This window comes from Zootoca vivipara, chromosome 6 (genome assembly GCF_965207765.1).
Source record: "Zootoca vivipara chromosome 6, rZooViv2.hap1.1, whole genome shotgun sequence".
Taxonomy (NCBI): Eukaryota; Metazoa; Chordata; class Lepidosauria; order Squamata; family Lacertidae; genus Zootoca; species Zootoca vivipara.
Genome location: NC_142589.1, coordinates 13,323,431 through 13,341,032, shown reverse-complemented (window position 1 = coordinate 13,341,032; position 17,602 = coordinate 13,323,431). Strand labels below are relative to the sequence as shown.

The 17,602-nt window shown below is 46.4% G+C and overlaps 1 protein-coding gene across 2 annotated transcripts in view; it reads left to right on the top strand.

Moving 5' to 3' along the window:
* The window catches only part of PIK3CD (phosphatidylinositol-4,5-bisphosphate 3-kinase catalytic subunit delta), a 37,921-nt gene extending 20,829 nt beyond the window's left edge, over positions 1-17,092 (top strand). For both annotated transcript variants that reach the window (XM_035119821.3, XM_060276227.2), the window contains exons 9-23: positions 574-670; positions 1,484-1,614; positions 2,383-2,442; positions 3,577-3,744; positions 4,647-4,768; positions 5,713-5,856; positions 6,583-6,682; positions 7,361-7,539; positions 9,056-9,168; positions 10,878-10,956; positions 11,634-11,801; positions 13,322-13,445; positions 13,963-14,108; positions 15,141-15,273; positions 15,710-17,092. In XM_035119821.3, the coding sequence (XP_034975712.1) occupies positions 574-670; positions 1,484-1,614; positions 2,383-2,442; positions 3,577-3,744; positions 4,647-4,768; positions 5,713-5,856; positions 6,583-6,682; positions 7,361-7,539; positions 9,056-9,168; positions 10,878-10,956; positions 11,634-11,801; positions 13,322-13,445; positions 13,963-14,108; positions 15,141-15,273; positions 15,710-15,847 (1,902 nt within the window). In that variant the 3' untranslated portion in view covers positions 15,848-17,092. The remainder of the gene's footprint in view (positions 1-573; positions 671-1,483; positions 1,615-2,382; positions 2,443-3,576; positions 3,745-4,646; positions 4,769-5,712; positions 5,857-6,582; positions 6,683-7,360; positions 7,540-9,055; positions 9,169-10,877; positions 10,957-11,633; positions 11,802-13,321; positions 13,446-13,962; positions 14,109-15,140; positions 15,274-15,709) is intronic.
* Positions 17,093-17,602: the final 510 nt, after the last annotated feature.

Here is a 17,602-nt window from a genome sequence, read left to right as displayed (position 1 = left end):
TGTCACCTAATAAAGGTAAAAGGTAAAGGACCCCTGGACAGTTAAGTCCAATCAAAGGTGACTGTGGGGTATGGCGCTCATCTCGCTTCAGGCCAAGGGAGCCAGTGTTTGTCCACAGGTAGCTTTCTGTGTCATGTGGCCAGCATGACTAAACCACTTCTGGCACAACGGGACACCGTGACGAGTGCCAGAGCACATGGAAATGCCACTTACCTTCCCGCCGCAGCGGTACCTATTTATCTACTTGCACTGGTATGCTTTCGAACTACTAGGTTCACAGAAACTGGGACAGAGCAACAGGAGCTCACCCCGTCATGCAAATTTGAACCGCCAACCTTCCGATCAGCAGGCCCAAGAGGCTCAGTAGTTTAGACTACAGCGCCACCCGGAAAGCAGGTCACCTAATGTCTCTAAAGCACTGCAGAGATTTTTGCAAGTGCTGGAGATGAGCTTATCTTCAGCCCTGGTGCCTGCAAGGGTATATGGCCAGCAGGCGTGGCTTGATCAGAGTCATTGAATGTTATTCCTGCTGCATGAACCTGACCCGCTAAATCTTCTTCACCCTCCCTGCAGGATTGCCCAATTGCCTGGGTGAACATCATGCTGTTTGACTATCAAGACCAGTTGAAAACTGGAGAGTGCTGCCTGCCAATGTGGTCATCGTTTCCAGGTACATAAGGCAGCTCCCTAATATCACTGTTGTTTTCATCCTGGGTGATAGAATATATGGGAAAGGGACGTAACTCAAAGATAGAACATCAGCTTGGAATGCAGAGGGTCCCAGGTTCAGTCCCCCATGGTAGCTTCAGGTTTGGTCTCAGGGAAAAACCTCTCTCTGTGTGTGAGAGAGAGCAGGGGGTAAAACCCTGGAGAGCTGCTGCTAATCAGTGCAGACAATGCTTAGTTCAGGCATCCCCAAACTTCGGCCATCCAGATGTTTCGGACTACAATTCCCATCATCCCTGACCACTGGTCCTGTTAGCTAGGGATCATGGGAATTGTAGGCCAAAACATCTGGAGGGCCACAGTTTGGGGATGCTTGGCTTAGTTCAATGGACCAGTTGGGCTGAAAATTATTTACTTTATTTCATAAAACTTACACACCGCATGATTGTAAAAGACAACCACCACCTGAAAGCGGTTTACGAAAACAGATAAAGTGATGAAATTGCCCATACGAAAAAATAACAATATTTTTAAGACATCTGAAAAGCTAAAATAACAGTAAGCTAAAAACAGAATTAAAAAACTTTTTTAGCAGACTCTGAAAAGAGGTACTTGTGCCTGAGATCAATAGGCAGGGAGTTCCAAAGTGTAGGTGCTGCCACACTTAAAAAAAAGAAAGAGGCAGCTTCCTAGGTTCCTCTGAGTGTGACTTAGCCGAGTATCACAATGCATGGCATTCATGTTCCGTTCTTGCCAAATCATTGGCCACTAGGTGGCGCCACGTTTCTTAGGGAGCCTCACCCTGCTTGCTTTCCAGATGAGAAAGGAGAGCTGCTGAACCCAACGGGCACCGTCCGGACTAACCCCAATACGGAAAGTGCCGCGGCCTTGGTCATCCGCTTCCCTGGCATTTCGCTGTACCCGGTCTACTATCCGTCCTTTGAACAGGTAAGAAGGTGTCAGTTTGCACCCCTGCCCCTGGCCAGTCTAGTCTGCTTTCTGAGTCAGTGGGAAAAGTGGGTCACTTCCATTCAGTTTTAAGAGGGGTGCGCCTCTCATTACTGAGTGTGGAATCCCATTTTCATATAGGGCTGCCAGTTCGACTGATTTATTAGGCTTGCATTTTGTTTGTTTGTTTGTTTCATAATATTTACCCACTGCTTGACTGGGCAGCTTACAGTGGGAATAAAACAATAACATCAGTAAAAATAACTCTTTAAAACACTGAAAGAGATAAAAATCAGCAATAAACTGTGTGTGATCTGGGCTGGAAACAGGCTGGGAGCTAGAGAGACAGAGGCATGCTTGCTGTGTGCCTGATGGAGAGGCAAGATCCTGTTAATGCTACGAACCCCTCCATCTTACGCTCAGGTTGTATATATGTGTAAATAAAACCAAATATCCTAAAGACATCACAGTCTCTGCTGGGCTAAATTCCAATGTAAGCATCTGGGACCCCTGGATTCTCTCATCGCTTGGAGATTGGGGCAGAATGTAACAGTACAAATATTTATACCGTATATATATTAGTCATATAAACCTTTGTACATAATAGTTCCATACATTATTGTAAATCACGTGGCGTTTACTTTTCGTAGAGGGGAAAAGACCAATATGTGCAAATGATGAATATGATGATGGAGCCGTTACAGTAATAATAATCACCACAGTGTTTAAATGTCATCGTATACATTCTGTTTTATCTTTGCGTTTCAGATCATGGAGCATGGAAGGAATGGGCAGTGCCCCCGGTACATGTCGGAGGACCCAGAAGAGGTGAGCACATCTTCCCGCGCATCCATTTTCAAAACCAGTTCAACATTCCGTCACACCCCAGCGTGACCAAGGAACAGGAGCCGGGGGTGGGGCTATGCAAATAGGAGCCTGTTTGAATCTCAATCGCTTGGGATCATCTGGGGTGCAGGATACAGTTTAGCTGGTGTTTTGCTGATTTATTAATGAAATGCCAGCACATCCCCTTCCTTGTGGCAAGTGTGTCCATTGGGTTATCCTGTTTGATCTTCCCAACGGCCCTGTGAGGTAGGTTAGGGTGAAAGAGGGAGACTTGCTCAGTGCTGTCCAATGAGGCTGAGTGAGGCCACGTCAAAAGAAAAAACAAAGCTTGTAGACCCATTGAAGTGAATGGAAGATTAATTTAGGTCCACTAATTTCTGTGGGCCTGCCTTGAGTAGAACTGACTTGGATACACTGCAAAAACCTGAGGATAGACATTATCTTCAATATTATTTTTTAAAACTGGATGGCGTGTCGGTTAGGGTGTTGGAGCATGAAAAAACAAGTAGGTTCCCAACTAATACAGCCCAGACCTCTGTTTCCATAACAGTGCATTTTCAAAATAAAAAAATTCCTTCCAGCAGCACCTTAAAGACCAACTAAGTTTTTTATTTTGGTATGAGCTTTCGTGTGCATGCACACTTCTTCAGATATCTGAAGGTATCTGAAGAAGTGTGCATGCACACAGAAGCTCATACCAAAATAAAAAACTTAGTTGGTCTTTAAGGTGCTGCTGGAAGGAATTTTTAAATTTTGTTTCGACTACGTCAGACCAACACGGCTACCTACCTGTAACTAGTGCATTTTCAGTTGCCTGCATGCACAACACCGTGCTATCCCCCTCACAAATGGCTTTAAAAGAGGATTAGACAAATTCATGGAGGCGAAGGCAGTGTGGTGTAGGGGTTAGAGTGTCGGCCTAGGACCCTGGAGACCACAGTTTGAATCCCTCAATCATCCACAAAGCTCACTGGGTGTGACCATTCACTCTCTCTCAGCCTAACCTGTCTCACGGGGTTGCCGCGAAGATAAGATGAGGAGGGAGGAGGAGCTCCCCAAGGGAAAAGTAGGGCATAAATGTGCTAAGTCAATAGTGTACCAATCCCAACGGTTCAGAAACAACAGCTGAAAGAGATTCTGGAGCGCCGATCTCACACCGAACTCTACGAGCACGAGAAAGACCTTGTGTGGAAGATGAGGCATCAGATGCGGGACCAGTACCCGGGTGCCCTGGCGAAGCTGCTGGTTGTAACCAAATGGAACAAGCATGAAGATGTTGCTCAGGTGAGAAGTTCTTGCTTGGGAGCCAGGGCAGCAGTTGGCAGAGAGGGAACGTTCAGGTATTGCACGCAGATGTTCAAGCCAAACATGGGTTGTAGAATATCTATCTATCTATGCATGTGTATATGTTTTTACGATGCAGAATTATACAGAATAGCAGAATATGTGAAGCCATGCTAGGAAAAACAGTTTTTTTTCCTTCAAAGCCAACAAGTTAAAAATAACCCATCCTTTGCACAAGGGTGGGTGGCAACTCTGTTATTCCCTCCATCCTCTTTGATCAGCTACCCTCCCTCCTCCTCCTCCTCCCCCCGCATCCCCCACCTTCCTGTTTGTGGCAGTGGAGTTTTTGACACCAACTTCCTTTCCCCACAACTTCCTCCAAGCTCTGAGAAAGGGACAAAGGTGACCCCTTCTGCACAAGGTAGCCAGCAGAGTGCTTGAGCTGGTATGCTCTGCTGCAGTAGCTAGAAGGATACTTCAGCTTCAGCCTTTTCAGCCCCCCAGAAGGCCTTGCTCCTTTCTCATCTCTTTCAACCGTTGTTCGTAGGACTTGGTCCTCACAGGACTTTTTTTTGTGCCTGACTGGAATGTGTCTAGCAATGCCTCTTGCTTGTCTAGAGAGAGGAAAAGGGTTTGTGAGCTGGTGTGGCAAACAAACTAATGTACAAAGGCAAAAGTTTTGATTTTTGCTCCACCCACTTTCCCCTGGCTCCGCCAACTGCTGGCATGTGGCCCCCGGGAGGTTGCCCAAAATAGAATGCGGCCCTCGGGCAGAAAGAGGTTCTGGACCCTCCAACAACCCCTGGACGTGTTCCAGTTTGTCAATCTTTCTTCTTTCCCTCCCACCCCAAGTATGTTATTGCTTTCAGCCTGTCTTTAAAAAAAAAATGTCCACTTTGCAGATGATCCACTTGTTGCAGTCTTGGCCGGAGCTGCCCGTTCTCAATGCCTTAGAGCTGCTGGATTTCAACTTCCCCGATCGCTACGTGGGTTCCTTCACAGTCAACTCGCTGAAAAAGTTGACGTGAGTAAAACGAAAGTTTGCCTGATGTTACTCATTTGGCTAGATTTATATGCCATTTGATAACATGAAAGGTGGAATGTAGCCAGTGTCCACTCGCATTTATTTATTTATTGACAGCATTTGTACCCTTGCTTCCTCAGCCAAAAATGCTCCTACAGTGGCTTACATACCACCAAAACAAGACAGTCACTACCCTCAGGCTTGCAATCTGGAAAAAGATGGCACGCAAGGCAAAAGAGAGAGGGAGGGTATATCAAAATCAAAACTCAGGCACCAGTTTCTAAGCAGTTGGCACAGTTCAGGGGGCACGGGAGGTGCCTGATGGAGCTAGGCCTCCAGCAAAGTGGATGAAATGAGCCTTCTGTTTCCTATCTCTCCCACTGAGGCTGGCATGCCACAGCAGAGCCAGTGCATAGGGATAAAACTAGAATGAGTGGGTTCCTGCTGGCCCTCATTCTTGCTTTGCCTCATTTTTCTGCCCTACCAGTCCCAGTGGGAACCAGCAAAGGGGTTGGGGCCAAGCAAACAAGAGGGCAGAAAGCTAACCCACGCCTACCCCAGGGTAGAGTCATGAGTGGTTATGGAACTGTCTGCATAACTCTCTGCCGTGCCCACAAATTTGCTGGAATAAAAGTTGAAACCTATGAGAACTGTAACTGAATGTTGCAGCATGGGACGCTTCTGTCCGAGGCACACCAGCCAGCCATACCCTTTCCCGTCATTGGCTCTGGCTCCTCCTGCTGTCGGGCTCCGTGCCTTCTGCCCCAGCCGTCTGTCTCCCTCACCCACCCCAGAAAAATCCCCACGGGGAAATAAAAATAAATAGATGAAGGGAGGAAGAGGTGGGTTTGCTGGTTTACAATAGCCTTGTGCTGCATGTCAACTGATGCCTCTGCACTTGTGGTGTGGAAATGACTCCTCTTCTGCCGCCTCTCCTTCTGCAGAGATGCCGAATTGTTCCAGTACCTCCTCCAGCTGGTTCAAGTGCTGAAGTACAAATCTTATTTAGACTGCGAATTGACCAAGTTCCTGTTGGACCGGGCCTTATCCAATCGCAAAATAGGGCACTTCCTGTTCTGGCACCTCAGGTAAGGAAGTACTTAGTGTACAGTTAAAAGTTAACTGCGTGGCATGGGCTGCGGCAGGGAAGGAATACGGAGTTTAATTATTTCCTTATTCCTCACACACACACACCCCGGCCAGCTGTGGTCCCAATGAAAATCTCCTCCCCACCTGCTTGTTGCTGCTGCTGCTGCTGCTGTTGCTAAAGACCCAAACGGTGTCAACTGATTTCAATATTGTATTTTTAATGTGGCTGTAACCCACTTTGAGACTTTTGGGTGAAGGATGGATAAAACTATCAATAAATTATAATTAATCAAGAAGTAATTTTGTTAGCCTTTTAACCGGCATTTTCAGCAGAGGCCTTTCTCTGAGGGCCCTCATTTGCTGAGGTGTGTTTATATGCTTGAACAAATAGGCAGGGACTTTTTCTGTAGTGGCTCCCACCCAACTTTAGAATATATCCACCCCCATAATCCCTGGCACCAACATTCTTATCATTTTCAGCAACAAGTTATTTCCGTGGGAACATTTTAAAGGGATTACCTTTGTCTGTGGCTTGCTTTGTGTTTGTTTTTTCTTAGTTTAGTTTTTTTTAAAAAAAAAAACCTGTCTTCTGATATTTTGCTTTTATTATATTTTGTTGTTGTACACTTTGCCCTGAAACTCATTTTGGGTGAAGGATATTTCTTTTAAAAAAGATCATCATAATCGTAAGATGTCAATTTCCTCCTCTCACCATCCCCGCTTAGATCTGAAATGCACGTCCCATCTGTGGCCTTAAGGTTTGGCCTGATCCTGGAAGCTTATTGCCGAGGGAGCACTCACCACATGAAATCTCTGATGAGGCAGGTAAGCAGCTGGCTTGTCCAAAGGGGATGCTTGCATTTTTTTCAACCCAGCAGGTTGGTACAGGGCAGGCCCCAGGGCTGAATTAATCATTAAGCAAAATAAGCATGTGCTTAGGCACAGGGGCTAGCAAACTTTTTCAGCAGGGGGCCGGTCCACTGTCCCTCAGACACTGAGGGGCACCACAGAAATTTCCTGTTGTGATTAGAAGAAGTAGGATAAAAACATTCAAATATAATTTTCCTTCTTACTGTAGGTTTTGTTTCATTCCGAAGAATAAAATTTTATTTTGTGGGTTTATATTTTGAATTATTTATTGAAGGTACCAAAATCTTTTAAGTGTTTTTAGGGCAGGCATCCCCAAACTTCGGCCCTCCAGATGTTTTGGACTACAATTCCCATCTTCCCCGACCACTGGTCCTGTTAGCTAGGGATCATGGGAGTTGTAGGCCAAAATATCTGGAGGGCCGCAGTTTGGGGATGCCTGGTTTAGGGTCTCTAAAGATCTGAATACTTCCCCGACGGATTAAATGGTGCGTTTATTTCACATACAGAGTCCAAATGGACTGTCAGCGGGATCTTATTTGGACGCCTTAAATATTTTGAATAGAACAAAATGAGTTGACTTGGCTCTGGTTGTGTTTTAGATTATTTAATTTTTCACCCTGCCTCCCGATTCAGAGTGAAGCCCTCAACAAGATGAAGGCCTTGAATGGCATCGTCAAATTAAGTGCCCTAAAGAACCCCAAGCCTCAAACCAAGGAGTTCATGCACACCTGTTTGCGGCAAGAGACCTACCTGGAAGCTCTCTCCAACCTTCAGTCTCCCTTGAACCCCAGTGTCATCCTGGCAAAAGTCAGGTAAGGCAGGGCTGGGGATCCTCGGGCAAGGAGCTGGATGTGGCCCTCCAGACCCCCTCGGAACTCTCCCTAGGCCACACCCCTTCTCAGGCCACACCCATCAGCAACTCTGGTTTGCATCCTCCTGGCTAGAATGTGTTGCTGAATGGATAATGCCTCTCACTTGCCTGGAGCGAAGCTAGAGTAAATTTACCACGTGTGGCTCCGCCCCCCTCTTGCTTCTGGTCCTGCCCACCACTGGCATGTGGCCCCTGAAAGGTTGTCTAGGAGGCAATGTGGCCCCTGGGCTGAAAAGGATTTCCCGTTGCTGACACAAGGGGGTACTTTAGATCGCACCAGAGCTTGCGCTCGCTCAGAGTGGGCTGATTTCTTCTTGCCGATTTCAGCAGTTTATACTGCCCAGGACCGGACAAAGATGAAAAACGTGTTTTTAAACAGCCCAAGATGCTGTTTTAAAACATCAAATCGGGGAACTCACAAGGCCTGTTGGAATAATACGGTTCTTTATCAGGAGTCGGAAGATCAATGGGAGAGCGGGTCTGTGTGATCTCTGCTGGGAGGTTGCTCCTCAGAAGTGTTTTCCCAAAACCAAACACACAGATGTGAGCCATGCATCTTGAGCCTTGTGGGGGACCACAGACAGTGACTTCCCGGAAGGGCTCAGTAATCAGGCAGGGATACAAGGGGTATAAGCAGCCCATTGGGCCCAAATTGTGAAGGGCTTTATAAGTTAGTAGAAGAACCTCAAATTTGAACCAGTAGCTGTCATGCAGCCGGTACAAGCTTTTAAGCACCGGAGTTAAGTTCTGGCAGCCATCAGCCCCTACCAACAGTTTGGCTGTAGCATTTTGCACAATCTGGGCCTAGGATGGTTTGGACCCAGGAGGGCTCTGAGCTCAGTGGTAGAGCATCTTCTTTGCAAGCAGAATGACCCATCGGTGTTTCCAGGTAGGGCTGGGAAAGATTCGCTGCCTAAAACCCTGGAGAGCCACTGCCAGTCATTGCAGGCAGTACTGAATTTGATGGACCTAATGGTTTGACCCTGTATAAAACAGCTTCCTTTTGTTCTTAGGCCTCAAGGGAAGGGATTTAAGGTCACTAGTAGAGCACATGCCTTGCATGTAGAAGGGCCTGGGCTTGGTCCCCAGCCTCGCCTTTTAAAGCAGGGCTTCCCAAACTTGGGTCCCCAGCTGTTTTTGGACTACAATTCCCATTATCCCTGATCACTGGCCCTGCTAGCTAGGGATGATGGGTGTTGTAGTCCAAAAGCAACTGATGAACCAAGTTTAGGAAACCCTGATTTTGAAGGACCTGGCAGCAGGTGTTGGGAGAAAGATCTCCCTCCTTCTGCCAGGGATCCAGCAGAGCAGCTTGACAACACAGCATGGCTATGTGGAAAGAGACTTATCTTGCACCATTTAAATTTTTTTATTATTTTCACCCCTTCTTACTTCCAAGCTTCTGCAGGTGGGTGGAGGTTTTCAGTTGGTTTTATGTGTGTGCGCAATTTTTCTAGTGTGGAGCTTTGCACTTTCATGGACTCGAAGATGAAGCCTCTGTGGATCGTGTTTAACAATGAAGAGATAGGCGGCACCAGCAACGTGGGGATCATCTTCAAAAATGGAGACGGTAAGGAAGCCACACAACAGCTTCTTGATGGGTTTGTGATTGATATAGGATGAGCCTCTTTGTCCCAGGGAGACGCCTCTCCCTATAACAGTGGCCGTGATAACTAAGGAGCACGTAGTTAAACTACGCAGCTGGCTATCACTTAACTGTTTGATGCCGCCTGTGTGTGGTGTTTTTACAAACAGTTTAAAACAGACACTGGGAAAGAGCAGAGGATGTGGGAAATTAGAAGAGTATGTGATTATTTCAACTATGTTTGGCTTTGTTACAGTAAGGCAGGAATAAGGAGTTTGTGGTCCAGCAACATCTGGAAGGCTGCAGGTTGCCCATTCCTGGACTTAAGGCTCCTAGGAGCACCTTTCAGAAATGAGGCTGCCTGTTGCGTCTCTGCATGAGTGCCTGCTCTGGCTTTTAATTGATTAAAACTAGTGAGTTTTGACAAGGGAATTAAGAGGTGCGGTTGCATAAAGGCTGTTCTGGGGCATGCACATATCTATATTTACTCTTGATTCGGCTATTTGCTTTTAATGTGGATTTTTTAAAAGCAACCCTGGAATTTTATTTCCACTGTTGACACTGTGTAGGGTGTAGATTAAGTAAGCAACATGCCAATTAACATACGAAATATCCCTTTCCTAAAGAAGGTACATATCTTAAGTTGGCACGCTAGTTTCCTAGCACAAACATTGTGCATTATGCTGGTAATCTTTTTACAACCACCTTGTAAGGTAGGGCCATATTGTGTTGACAGAGGTAAGATGTAAAACAGGGGTCAGCAACCTTTTTCAGCCGTGGGCTGGTCCACCATCCCTCAGACCATGTGGTGGGCCGGAGTATTTTTTTTTTTGGGGGGGGGGAATGAACGAATTCCTATGCCCCACAAATAACCCAGAGATGCATTTTAAATAAAACCACACATTCTACTCATGTAAAAACACCAGGCAGGCCCCCACAAATAAGCCACAGATGCATTTTAAATAAACTAATGTAAAAACAGGCTGATTCCCGGACCGTCCATGGGCCAGATTGAGAAGGCGACTGGGCCGCATTTGGCCCATGGGCCTTAGGTTGCCTACCCCTGATGTACAGCCTGGAGACTCCTCCCTCGGTCTCATCAGGCTATGCTTTGCTCAGAGGAAACTGATTGGAATTAATGAGCCTAAGTAAGCCGTGCCAATCAGTTGCACGTAGGAAATCAAATGAAACGGTTCCAAGAACTCGGGCCGGGGAGGAGATTAATTATGAATTCTTAGGCAAACACAATTGGTACACTTTGACCATGAGACTATAGCTGATGAAGAATAAACGAATCAGGGCCTTGTCCTGGATTTGAAAATCATTTCAAATGGAATTTTTCTCATTACCTTAAGCATAAAAGAGTTTGAGGAATTCAAAATTAATCTCCTTCCTGGCCCGAATTCTTGGAACCGTTTCATTTAATCAGTTGCACGTAGTCTACTCTGAGTAGGACTAATGCTGGCTTACAACCCTTAGTCTCTTAGTCACAATGCTACTCCAACTTTCCCAGTTTTAATCATCAGAGCGCCCTAAAACATGGGAACGCACAGATCTGCATGCTGTTAGTGCCCCCTTGTGGCCAGATGAAGAACACACAAAGGCAAATGTTCCCATCATCATAACCGCTGATGAAATGGGAGAAATCATGGGATGAATAGAGAAAAAGAGAGAAATGTTTCTTAATTTTTCAGATCTCCGTCAGGATATGTTGACCCTGCAGATGATCCAGCTGATGGATATCCTGTGGAAGAAAGAAGGGCTAGATCTCAGGTGAATTCCAAAATAAATAATTATGTTTATACCCCCCCTTTCATCCAAGGTCCTTAAGGCTGCATACATACCGTAGTTCTCTCTTCTCTTCCCCACCCCCAATTTTTTTTACCTTCACAACAACCCTCTGAGGTTGATTAGGGCTGAGAGATCTATATAGCTACTGGTCCACAAAAGAGCAAGCCACTGAGGCTGGGTTGGGGGTCTCACTCCTGTCTCTCTTGATGTTTGTGAATTAACCCTGGGTGTAGGGGTGTGTGTAGGGCAACAGAGTGGAAGTCTCAAACCAGGCTGCTAATGGTGCGCTACCTCTGCGTCTGCTGCAGTCAGAGCAGACTGGTAGCCCAGCATAAAATGACACTTTTAAGGCACAAAAACTCAACACTGTCCAAGCATTCTGTCACCTGACTGCCCAGCAGCCAATCCTGGTATACAGAGCCTTCAAAATTCACCTCTGGCATCAGGACAGCCTTGAGTTCCTGCTCTCTTCCCCCAACAGCGACACACCTTCCTTCCAGGCCTTTTAAGAACTTGGGACCCATGCCTGGGTTTTGTTTTGTTTTGGCCATGTACCTGCCTCATGCCCACTTGGGCTGTCAGTGGCTTCCCTGCAAAACACCCAGATTTATTTTTTTAAAGGGTCCTGACCTCTTCCCCTCACTCTTACCTTCTTTAAGGATGACTCCTTATGGCTGCCTTTCCACGGGAGACAAGACAGGGCTGATAGAAGTGGTCATGGACTCGGACACAATTGCCAACATTCAGCTCAACAAAAGCAACATGGCAGCCACTGCCGCCTTCAACAAGGATGCTCTGTTGAACTGGCTGAAGTCCAAGAACCCAGGGTAAGTTTTTGAATTATTTTATCTTAGCCCACTCTTGATTTAAAATAAATCCCAAAGCAGGGAACATCAACATCAAATAACTCCTCCTCTTCCTCCTCCTCCTCCTCCTCCTCCTCCTCCTCCTCTTCTTCTTCTTCTTCTTCTTCTTCTTCTTCTTCCTCTTCTTCCTCTTCCTACATTGCAGTGGGTTGGAAAAGATGACCCCCTTCCAACTCTACAATTCTATTCTATTTCCTTACTATGGCTACTGTTATTTTTTAATTATCATTAGAGCAAGTAAGAATAGTAGGTTGTATCTACGGCCTCTTGTTCCATTAGTGCAAGGTTCCCATTCACACATGGGAACTTCTCTCTCTGCCCTCCACTCCATCCCCATATCTTCTCCAGAGGAGGTGAGGGAGGGAGGTTGTGTTGTGCTGGCGTAAATGCTTGCATGAATGGAATGGAATGAGAGGCTTAGTGCTGCTGTGGATCCAAGCCCACAAATATAAATCAAATTGCAAAATGGTTCAGTGAGGGTTAAAAAAAAACCCTCATGACTTCCCTAATAGATGAAGGGTCGCCAACCTTTGATATGCTTACTGGGCAAAAATTGCAGAATTTTTGAGCTGGTGCCTTGAGTTCATTGGAGGGTTCATTGGGAGCCTTGAAAAGTACATAAAGCTGAAAGAGGAAGTGGGAAAGAGAGTCACTTACTCAACTTCCTCCTCCAATCCTATCCTATCTACTTTCCAACAGAAAAAACGTAACCACCCTCAGCACCTCGTGAGTGTGGGAAGTTCTGCACATCACACTGTCAGCCCCAGCAACAGATCATCTAAATACCTGGATAAATAAAAATGCCCTTTAAAAGATGGCTTAAACCCATTGGGGTTGGCACCTGCCAGATCTGTGAAGGGGAGGCTGTTGTGTAATGAGTGCTGCAACTGAGAACACCCCTTCCTGCATTGACACATCATGTTTGCTGTTTGGGGCTGGGTTACGGTGTTTTACCTGATCTCAGTGTCCGAGGCTGGTATATATGAGAGAAGGCAAAACCCACCCCCCACCCCGCCCCAAAGCACTTACATCCCATTTGTGGTTGTAACAGAAATATATGTGGCATACATACCATACATTTAAAGCACATGGTTCCATCCCCCAAAGAGTCCTGGGAACTGTAGTTTTACCCGTATAATTCCCAGTACCCATAAGAAACTAGTTCCTGGGATTCTTTGGAGGAAGTCATGCTCTTTAAATGCATGTGGTGTATGTACAGTGAGGGGGAAAAGGTATTTGATCCCCTGCTAAATTTGCCCCCCTCACTGTATGTGCAGCCATGGAGACGCTGGCCATGTTCTCTGACCTAGCTCACTCCATTGTTATTTTGAATCATTTGATTTACGTCCCACCAAGGAACTTGAGGCGACAGCAGGTCCTAGTCCGGCACTTTAATCACTATACTACAAGGTTACATTGCCTTGCAAGGATGAGCTCCAGCTTATCTTCAGTGGGTTTTTGTTCCCTGCCTTTTTGCGTAGTGATGCGCTGGACCGAGCCATTGAGGAATTCACGCTCTCCTGTGCTGGGTACTGCGTCGCCACCTACGTGCTTGGCATTGGAGACCGCCACAGTGACAACATCATGATCCGAGAGAACGGCCAGGTATTGGCAATCTGATACACCTTCAAGGAGCTATGCAGCTGGTTAATTTCTTCCCACCTCCTTTTGAATCCTCTCAACAACCCTGTGAGGTAGTTTTATACTGATAAGGAAGGTAACCCCTTGAACTTCTGCAGTGGCTTTCAAATTCTCCCACAAGGAGAGATTGCAGCGTTAGGGGCTTTTTAAAAAAAAAAAAGAGAGAAAAAGGCAATGAAGAGGCTACACATTAGCAGCTTGTAACTTTACGCATGGCATGGAGACAGCAGATAAACAACACCCCCCCCCCAACATTAGAACTTGCTTCCACAGGAGGTAGCGATGGCCATCAACTTGGATGGCGCTTAAGGTTTGCAATGCCTGTCGTGCAATTTCTTAGTACAGAATTTAGTGGTTTTTAGAATGGTGCACGTAGCTTTGGGTCCGTCTTCTGTTTGGGAAATTCTAGGCCATTGGGACGATGCTGCCAGGCTTGCAATTAGAAGCCCTAACCTGTTCCCTCCCCCCCATTTGTTTCCAGCTGTTTCACATCGATTTTGGCCACTTCCTGGGAAATTTCAAGACCAAGTTCGGGATCAATCGCGAGCGGGTCCCTTTCATCTTGACCTACGACTTCGTCCATGTGATCCAGCAAGGCAAAACCAGCAACAGTGAGAAGTTTGAACGGTAAAGGATGAGTTGTGTCGCTTTGAAAGTTGCCCCCAATTTGCTCTGGCTGGGCTCTTCCCTCCCCAACTTGCCTGGGGCTTAGGGTGGAATCAAGGGCTTTATTTTGTGTCTAGGGTTGGGAGCGGCTGGTAACTGAGAAACAAAGTCAGAGAGATGGACTATATACAATGGATGTTTTGTGTAAAAGGTATATGCGCACGCACAGTGAGAGTCTGTGTGTAAAATCTCTGTGTATTAACACTTGCACATGGGAGGAAATTTATGGGCTGCACCCAGTGCGAGTCCTACTCAGAGCAGACCCACTGAAGTTAATGGGCCTGACATTGTATGCCACCTGTATATTAAAAAGATAAAATACACCTATATATGGTAGTAACACATAAGTCTGTGTACAGCTCAGAACCAGGTTGAGAGGCTGCCTTGTGCCTTACACACCCAGTAGATCGCTGCAGTCTGCGGGATGGTTTCTCTTGCAAGTTCCAAAGACTTCTCAAGTGCACTCTGCAGTAACTCAGAGCAGGGCATTTATTGTGGATGCCCCTTCTGTGGAATAGGATTTCGAGATATGGCAGGAGCCCACTAGCTGCACTTTCGGAAACAGTTGAAGACATCCCCACCCCCACCCCCGCTTGATGAATGGTCTGTAACGCGCGTTAAGGCCACTTGCTAGGGTTTTAGTGTGTTAAACTGCTTTTAATTATCTTGCCTTTAATTATCTTGCATGTAATACACCTTGAGACTATGGCTTAGAAGGCAATTAATAAATCAGTGGTGTAAGAGATATTACAGATTAACCAATTACGCACCCCGTATGTATAGAGTTGGGTTCTGGCAATGGGCTGTACTAAGTGCTCCACGAAGCCCATGAGTTGCCCCATGTATATGTTGCAGAGTGTTGCTGTGTACAATGGTTCCTGAATTGTATCTAGTGCAAATCCTAGTGAAATTAAGATGATTTATTTATTTATTTAGGGGGGGACCATTGTCCTCCCTTCCATCCACTTCCATTTCATACCTTTTTCCTTCCAGATTCAGAGAGTACTGCGAAAGAGCCTACATGATCCTCCGATGCCACGGCCTCCTCTTTCTACACCTGTTTGCACTGATGAAAGCAGCGGGGCTGCCGGAGCTGAGCTGCTCCAAAGACATCCAGTATCTCAAGGTGAGAGAGAGATCAGGCAGGTTTCAAGGAAACCTTAAGGTCAGGCGAGGACCCACCTTTACAGCAGGCTGACCCCGTTTTCCCCAAAATTCTGCCCCCACCATGGGCCACTGAATATTTCTGCCTGCCACAGCAATTGTTAGGTGCTGCACAATTTTCAATCATGTTTTCTTACATGTTGTACGGTTTTTACAATTCCATAGAACACAACAAACTATAATATGTAAGAAATGAAAGCAGCAATGAAACTGTTAAAAATCAATGTGGATATGGAGCATGGACAATTCTGTGGTCTACTGACCAGTTTGAGAACCTCTTGTTTTAAATTGTTTTTAATACTGTGTTTTTAGATGCCAGGACCTTATGGTGAAGGGCGGGTAAGAAACTGAACTAAAAATAAAACAATATATTTAGTTCCATTTTCCTCCTTCATTAGGACTCGTTAGCATTAGGGAAGACGGATGAAGAGGCGAGGAAACACTTCCAACTCAAGTTTAACGAAGCCCTGCGGGAGAGCTGGAAAACCAAAGTTAACTGGCTGGCTCACAACGTGTCCAAGGACAACAGGCAATAGTTCTCTCTAAGCCTCTTCTTTTATCTACCTGCCAGGCGTGCAGAGTTGTGCCCAACATGGGGAGGGGGTCACATCATACACGTGACCAGCCCCCTCCCCTAAACAGGCTCCCATCGGAGCCTGGCTACGACCTGTGAGGGAGCTGCCAAGGCAGCTTCCTTGGAGTGAAGAGTTGGCGGCAGAGAGCTGCTGCCCCTCTCCTCAACTGGGCTGCAACATGTGATGTTCACCCTAGCTGTAGGGCAAGGAGATGGGGCCCAGCAGTGGCATCCCCCTCAATATTTTTTGAGGGGGCTGAGACCCCTGGCCAAAAATATTGAGGGGGCTGAAGCCCCCAGCACCTATTACTTGCCCATCCTTTGAAACGGACCCTCCAAGGAAAGGTTTCCCACTTCTTGGCTATTTATGCGACTGCTTGAGTCTTTTCTTGCTGGAAAGCCACTCCTCCTGCACAGCTGTTTGTGTGTGTGTTTGTGATTCCATTCATGGATTATAGGAGGTCCTTGTACAGGCATTTTAAAAGGATGACTTTGAAAGGGGTGTGTGTGTGGTTTTGCGTGTTGTGTATTTTATACTGATAAAGTGTGTGCTAGATATACTTTACCTGTTCACTGGTTGAACAGAGATATTGTAGTGTGAAAACCTCCAAAAGCAAAGAAGAGCTGGGCTCTCTAGGAGGATTTGATGCCTTTCTTTTCTGGATTCTTTTGTGTAACACATGCACCCTCATCTCTATAAAAAAGAAAAAATGCTACAGGTGACAGTGTCTCCTGAAATGCTTTATGTGCATGGGTGTAGTAAAGATCAAACCTCTTACACTTACGAGTACAGTGGTACCTCGGGTTACAAATGCTTCAGGTTACAGACTCTGCTAACCCAGAAATAGTACCTCGGGTTAAGAACTTTGCTTCAGGATGAGAACAGAAATCGTGCTCTGGCAGCGCGGCGGCGGCCCCAGGTTAAGAGGGCTTCCTGGTTCAGGTTAAGAACAGACCTCTGGAACGAATTAAGTTCTTAACCAGAGGTACCACTGTACTAGATAGTTACTGTGCAAAGAATTTTTTGTGTCACCTATGCTTAGCCAATAACTGTAAAGAAAACAGCCTTGAGGTACTACATGCAAGCCAATTCTGAACTGTTTTTTGTTCCTATATGGGGCTTAAGCCCAAGATTTGCATTGATAAAGGTTTACATGTGATTTCAGGTGCTTGGTTTGGGGGCTGAAATATAGTTGTTTTTGTTAAAGTGTGTTCTTGTCATTTCTTATTAGCAGTTGGACTGTCTTGTTGGTGCACTGCAAGCGGAACTAATAATAATGTTCAACATGTGACCAGCTTACAGATACAGTGGTGCCTCGCTAGACGAAATTAATTCGTTCCGGGACTCAATTCGTCCTACGAAAATTTCGTCTAGCGAGGCACCGTTTCCCATAGGAATGCATTAAAAGTCAATTAATGCGTTCCTATGGGCTCGGGGGGAACTGGTGGCAGCGGCGGCGTTTGTTCTCTTGGAAGGCAGGCAGGCGCTTCCCCGAGCCAAGAGAGCAAGCGCCACTGCTACCAACGACAGAGCCGGATCGGACGAAGCTTCAGAAGCTTTGTCGGATTTGGCTCTGTCGGGAGGGGTGGGGGAAAGGCGAAGGAACGATCCTGAGCCTTTCCCCCACCTCTGCCAAGCCCCATGCCGGCGAGAAGCGGTGGCGGGAGAAGAAGTCCCGCCGCCGCCGCGCCTTCCTGCCTCCCCCGACATGGAGCG